Source organism: Genypterus blacodes, unplaced genomic scaffold (genome assembly GCF_046128005.1).
Source record: "Genypterus blacodes isolate CSIRO-AG114 ecotype Tasmania unplaced genomic scaffold, CSIRO-AGI_Gbla_v1 ptg000424l_1, whole genome shotgun sequence".
Lineage (NCBI taxonomy): Eukaryota > Metazoa > Chordata > Actinopteri > Ophidiiformes > Ophidiidae > Genypterus > Genypterus blacodes.
Genome location: NW_027467195.1, coordinates 15,001 through 21,906, shown reverse-complemented (window position 1 = coordinate 21,906; position 6,906 = coordinate 15,001). Strand labels below are relative to the sequence as shown.

At 53.4% G+C, this 6,906-nt stretch overlaps 1 protein-coding gene across 1 annotated transcript; it reads left to right on the top strand.

The window, feature by feature from the left end:
- Nucleotides 1-548: 548 nt before the first annotated feature.
- On the top strand, nt 549-4,908 carry dusp6 (dual specificity phosphatase 6). Its single transcript, XM_076138979.1, has 3 exons — nt 549-1,500; nt 1,884-2,318; nt 3,396-4,908. The coding sequence occupies exons 1-3, from the start codon at nt 1,098-1,100 to the stop codon at nt 3,707-3,709; spliced, it is 1,152 nt and encodes a 383-aa protein (XP_075995094.1). The 5' UTR covers nt 549-1,097; the 3' UTR covers nt 3,710-4,908.
- The last annotated feature ends 1,998 nt before the right edge of the window (nt 4,909-6,906 follow it).

Here is a 6,906-nt window from a genome sequence, read left to right as displayed (position 1 = left end):
TTTGATAGATGACTGCACTTTAGATGTCTTCAACCAGGTTATTATTATTATGATGTTCTTTATTATTATGAGTTTATGACACTGAGGCTTAGAGTTCACACATACACACACACACACACACACACACACACACACACACACACTCTCTCTCTCCCTCCCCCTCTCTTTTTCTCTCTCTTCCTCCCCCCCCCTCTCCGTCTCTCTCTCGCTCTCTCTCTCTCTCTCTCTCTCTCTCTCTCTCTCTCGCTCTCTCTCGCTCTCCGTCTCTCTCCGCCCTACTCCCTCCCTCCCTCCCTCCCTCCCTCCCTTCCTTCCTTCCTTCCTTCTCCCTGCAGTTCTTCTGTTTGTTTTCACTCACTTGATCCGGAGCGGAAATTCCTCTCCCGTTTTTTTGTGAATGACAAACTCATTAACAATTCACCAACACGGGCCGCTCCATCCGGCCCCGCCCCCCTGCTCACCCCCTCCCCTACCGTTTCCAGGGCGACCGCGGCTAGGCCTCCTCCGATTGGTCAGCTGCCGTCATGTATCCGACGGAACGCCTCCCGTTTGTATCCATTCAGCAGCGCGGCGCCGCAGAGGACGCATCAACAAACAGGCAGCACCGAGCCGAGGAGCGGGAATAGCACCGACACCCGCAGACCCACAGACCGAGAGAGAGAGCGACAGACCCGCAGGTCCGCATCCACACACGCAAAGCAGCTCTCCACCCCTCTGGATGCTCTAGTAGAGGAAAGAGCAGCTTCACCCCCCGGAGTTACATAAGAGCGCAGCCGCGTCGCAGCTCCGGTGTGACTCATTGATAAATACGCGCCGCGTCTCCGCCAGATGCATGAATGAGCCGCGGACGAGAGGAAATCTGTGAACGGACCCGCGCCGCCGCTGAGCCGCGTCATTGTGAAAACCAGGCCGAGGAACGGAAGCAGCGAGTCTGATCGTTCACACGACCCCCCCGGATCCTTCATCACTGAGGCCCCAAGACTGAGCGACAGATCCCCGCACCGCGCTGCAGCCAGGACGCCCCGCAGCTCCGCGCCCCTGATCCTCTGATCCTCTGATCTTCCGTTCTGAAGACACTTCTCTCCTCCTGCTTATAAATGCTTGACAGACTCAAGCCCGTCGTCCAGCTCGACTCGGTAATGGCGATCAGCAAGACGGTGGTATGGCTCCGGGAGCAGCTGGAGACGCGCAGGGACGGCCTGCTGGTGATGGACTGCCGGGCCCAGGAGCTCTACGACTCCTCGCACGTCGACACGGCGATCAACGTGGCCATCCCGAGCCTCATGCTGCGCCGCCTGAAGAAGGGAAACCTGCCCGTCCGCTCGCTGCTCACCGACGGCGAGGACCGGGAGAGGTTCGCGCGGCGGTGCAAGACGGACACTATCGTGCTGTACGACGAGTACAGCCGCGAGTGGAACGAGAACGTGGACGGCGGCTCCGTGTTGGGTTTACTGCTGAGGAGGATGAAGGATGAAGGCTACAAGGCCTTCTATCTGGAGGGTGAGTGCGGTTCATTCACATTTCAGGGCCGCGCTGCTCATTCACAAGCCCGCAGGTTCACTGCGCAGAGAGACAGGGACGGGATTTACAGCTTGAAGCTCAGATGGTGTCAACATGTGTTACTAATCAGTCAGCTGGGGGGGTAGGGGTTAAAAACAACAACAACAAAAAACGTGCAAAAAAAAAAAACCACAGTTAGTATTTATTATTATTTTTCTGCAGAGACTTTCTCTTAAAGATGACATCATAGGAACACAGCAGCTGCATGTTCAGAGTGTACTGAGCAGTACTGAGCCCTGACACCAGTGTAGTCCTGAGCTCTCTGCTGTGTGACATCATGTATGTGTTATTAAGCTTCTAACCCATGTGTCCCTGTCCTGCAGGAGGCTTCAGTAAGTTCCAGGCAGAGTTTCCTGCTCTGTGTGAGACGAACCTGGAGGGATCGTCCAACAGCAGCTCCCCCACCGCACAGGTGCTGGGCCTGGGCGGGCTCAGGATCAGCTCCGACTCCTCTGACATCGAGTCTGACATAGACCGGGACCCCAGCAGCGCCACGGACTCTGACGGCAGCCCGCTGTCCAACCCCCAGCCCTCCTTCCCCGTGGAGATCCTGCCCCACCTCTACCTGGGCTGTGCCAAGGACTCCACCAACCTGGACGTGCTGGAGGAGTACGGCATCAAGTACATCCTCAACGTGACGCCCAACCTGCCCAACCTATTTGAGAACGCGGGGGAGTTTAAGTACAAGCAGATCCCCATCTCGGATCACTGGAGCCAGAATCTGTCCCAGTTCTTCCCCGAGGCCATCAGCTTCATCGGTAAGCAGACACGAACACACAGCAGGCTGGTCTCACTGCAGACTCACTCTGCCTTCTCATTTGTTTACATCCTTATTATCTCTTCGCACCCTGATGTCCGAGGGTAGTTGTTATGGCGACGGGAGGGACACGGTGTGCTGCGGCAGCGGGGCCGTAATCTCATTCATGTGAGAGGCGTTATCGTCGGCAGGAAGATCTTAGGTTCTTATTGTGCAATTGAGATTAGATGAGGTGTCCCTGGCTGCGACGGCGTTATCAGGCCATCAGATAGAGACGCACACACAGAGCAGGCTGATTAAGGCCATTGTGTTAAGGCAGAGGGAAACCACCGTGCCTCTAATGGCGCTCAGGCTGAAACGCAGTGTGTACAAATGATTTAACTTCAATGGAAGACATCCTGGCCTATCTGTTGTCCGGGGGCTTGTGTACTTGCGACACAAAGGGCGACGTTGAAATAAGAGAATGGGGGAGAGTGAGCAAAGGGAGGGCGGTAATTCGAGCGCAACAGGAAGGAAGTGGCATTGAAAGTAATCTAGGACATGGCATTGCTCCCCCCCCTCCCTCCCTGCCTGCCTGCCTCCACATTACAAAGGGAGCCATTTACAGGCCCTGTTGACATCCTGTTGGCCTTGACAGGGTGCCCTCATGACTCCTACGTTTACACGCCCAAATGGCACCATTGTCAGAGCAACCCTGGCGAGCGGAAGAATGGTTTAATAGACCGTAATAAGTCCATTTCCCAGCCAGACTACTCCAGGCCCAGAACCTAAAGAATGTGGACTCTGTTTATGTGCGCCTGTTTGTTGACTGACATGCCTGAGAGATAATAACTTCCTCTGCTCTCGTGGACCGGCTCCAGCTTGCAGCACGGCTCCACTTAAATGTCACAGATGTTTTTCAGAAGGTTGGGTTCCGTCCCCACAGAGAGCGCGCGCAGCACCGCCGTGCCCGCCAGTGTGAATAATTCCCCCTCAAATTTAAACTGGGGCAGAGGGGAGATGAGGGGGGGTTTCTGGATCTGCTGGAGGATTTAGTCAGAGGTCTATAATCCTTCTTCTTTCTTCCCTTCTCCTCCAGATGAAGCTCGAGGGCAGAAGTGCGGCGTCTTGGTCCACTGCCTGGCCGGCATCAGTCGCTCCGTGACGGTGACGGTGGCGTACCTGATGCAGAAGCTGAACCTGTCCATGAACGACGCCTACGACATCGTCAAACTGAAGAAGTCAAACATCTCGCCCAACTTCAACTTCATGGGCCAGCTGCTGGACTTTGAGCGCACGCTGGGCCTGAAGAGCCCCTGTGACAACCGCATGGCGCCGCCCAGCCAGCAGCTCTACTTCACCACGCCCACCAACCACAACGTCTTCCAGCTGGACCCCCTGGAGTCCACGTGAGGCCTCCTCCTCCACCCTCTCCTTGCTCGGAGGTGCGTGGGCCTCCTGTGGAAAAGCTGCAAAAAGTTTTTGTCCTTTTTTCCGTCGCCTGCCATGTGACCTGGCCGTTGACGTTATTGATACAGCTGGCTTGGGGCGACAGCTGTCGAGCGGTTACTGGAGGGCCGACGCCGCCTGGCCAACGCGGAGACGCAGCTGCTGCACGCTAAACGGGGAGAGACAATAAAGAAAGAGCGAGACGGGAAGATTGAGAGACTTTCTACACTCTCGTACCCCCATCAGACTCTCTGTGACCGAGGGGGCGTGACGCTCTGATGAAGCGCTGCATTAAGCTTCAGGCTGAGGTGCCAAAGAGACTTGAGTGTTCAAACTGGACAGAAACTGAAATGCGTATGAAATCATTGTTTATATTGGTTATGGGGGTTTAGGGGGTCTAACTGGCACCCACAGGACTTTAGGGTGCTTGGTCTCCTTCTTTGTCTTCTGTGAAGACTTGCCTGTGCGTGTTTGGACGGCACACTTATACGGGACTGGAGTCTGAAACATTTATACGTTGTGTAAACATCTTAATCTAAAGAAGCCTTGCTCTTATATTCATCCTCTGGGGTGCTGAAGATTCTCTGTTTATATTCTTTTATGTAAGCTAATCAGCTGCGTATTGATCAGTATGTTTATAATGATTATGCCAAAAAAAATCAAGTAGGATTTCTGAGATTGAGGGCGAACGTGTACATGTGTAATATATTTGACAAAAGGCTTTATGACTCCAGCTCTTAGTCAGGCCCCGGGTTTGGATTCTGCATCAGCCTTCAGAGTGATGATGTCACCACACACAACTCTGCAGCATCCTGGAGATTATCACCCCCCCCAAACACACACACACACACACACACCACCAACACAACAAATGCTTCTAAATCTAAAGATCGGCTCCATAGAAATGTAATCTTCAATCAGATGTGAGTGGGTTGGAGCGATTGGAGGTTAATGTGAGTGAAGGGTTAAAGGTGTGAGGTGGTCGGGGGGCTCCACTCGCCTCCTCAGGGAAAAACTCTGTGAGACGCAGTTTTCATTTGTCAAGTCCAGAGAAAAGAATCCAGAATCACACACACACACACACACACACACACACACTGCTCTCTTAAGAATGTAAAGAAAAGATAAGTTATTAATAAATTGCTATTTTGTCTACATTTCCACTTCCTGTGTGTGTCTCTGCCTCCTGGTTGCAGTAACAGGTTTATGTAAGTGTTTCCTCTCAGCCGCTCAGTGAAGCAGCAGGCTCAGGCACGACAACAACAACAACACTCAGCTGCCGCCACAATGACTCACAACGCTCGCTACTTGTTAACCAACAAGCTTAACGCCACTCCCGCCTGTACTTTCCTGTTGTTAATGAGCCTGGTTTGGTCACGCGTGTGTAGCTGAGCGTGTGTAGCTGAGCGTGATGCACACCGTGTTCTCTGGGTGACAGCAACAATCATTCACTAACTGCTGAATGCCACTGGACAGGATTAACTCAGGTGACTCCAGGCACGCTGAGAACAACACCACTGGGTTTTTTCCAGGCGCTGCCCACGCACTGAGGGCTTTGGGTTCACACACACGCACACACACACACGCACACACACACACACACACACACACACACACACACACACACACACACACACACACACACACACCCTCAGGCACTTCCTGAAGGCGGGTCTGTCTCCGCAGCTCAAAGCCATCAAAGGGAGCAGAAAGTACCCAGATCCGCTGTCATCTGATCCCCAGTGCGGCGGCGGCGGCGGCGTGTACCTGCTAAGACCTGGAGGCTCAGGAGATGAGCTGCAGCATTCTGGCTTTTGTGGAAACATTCCGCACTTGCAAATGAACCCTGTTGGTTCTGAGGAGTGAGGGGGAGACGAGGAGCCAGGCGCTAACGTTCATAGATCAAAGCTAGCATAGTCGGTTACATGGGCAGATCTTCAGACGGCCTCACGTTCAGCTTCCTGTCTGCTGCGGCCTTCATGTGTCTGCATGTTTACGCTTGTCACAGAGCAATCTGACAGAAGTCTGAACGTGTGAGGCTCCGTTCAAACAAACAACAGGCTGACTGAGATTAGCTGCTGGCTGAGAGACGGAGAGCAGAGAGACAGAGAGCAGAGAGACAGAGAGACAGAGAGCAGAGAGACAGAGAGCAGAGAGACAGAGAGCAGAGAGACAGAGAGCAGAGAGACAGAGAGACAGAGAGCAGAGAGCAGAGAGACAGAGAGCAGAGAGACAGAGAGCAGAGAGCAGAGAGACAGAGAGCAGAGAGACAGAGAGCAGAGAGACAGAGAGACAGAGAGCAGAGAGCAGAGAGACAGAGAGCAGAGAGACAGAGAGCAGAGAGACAGAGAGACAGAGAGCAGAGAGCAGAGGGACAGAGAGCAGAGAGACAGAGAGACAGAGAGACAGAGACAGAGAGCAGAGGGACAGAGAGCAGAGAGACAGAGAGACAGAGAGCAGAGAGACAGAGAGACAGAGAGCAGAGAGACAGAGAGCAGAGAGACAGAGAGACAGAGAGACAGAGAGCAGAGAGCAGAGAGACAGAGAGCAGAGAGACAGAGAGACAGAGAGCAGAGAGACAGAGAGCAGAGAGACAGAGAGACAGAGAGCAGAGATACAGGGAGACAAAGAGACAGGGAGCAGAGAGACAGAGAGCAGAGAGACAGAGAGACAGAGAGACAGAGAGACAGAGACAGAGAGCAGAGAGACAGAGAGACAGAGAGACAAAGAGACAGAGAGACAGAGAGCAGAGAGACAGAGACACAGAGAGACAGAGAGCAGAGAGACAGAGAGCAGAGAGACAGAGAGACAGAGAGACAGAGAGCAGAGAGACAGAGAGACAGAGAGCAGAGAGACAGAGAGACGGAGAGACAGAGAGACAGAGAGCAGAGAGACAGAGAGACAGAGAGCAGAGAGACAGAGAGACAGAGAGACAGAGAGCAGAGAGACAGAGAGCAGAGAGACAGAGAGACAGAGAGCAGGGAGACGGACAGCAGAGAGCAGAGAGCAGAGAGACAGAGAGACAGAGAGCAGAGAGACAGAGAGATAGGGAGACAGAGAGCAGAGTGAGCAGGACGGTCTTGCAGCAGAGACACAACAACACGGCGTCTAGAGCTTCATGAAACATAGTGACATCTGATAGGACTTCACATACAGGACAG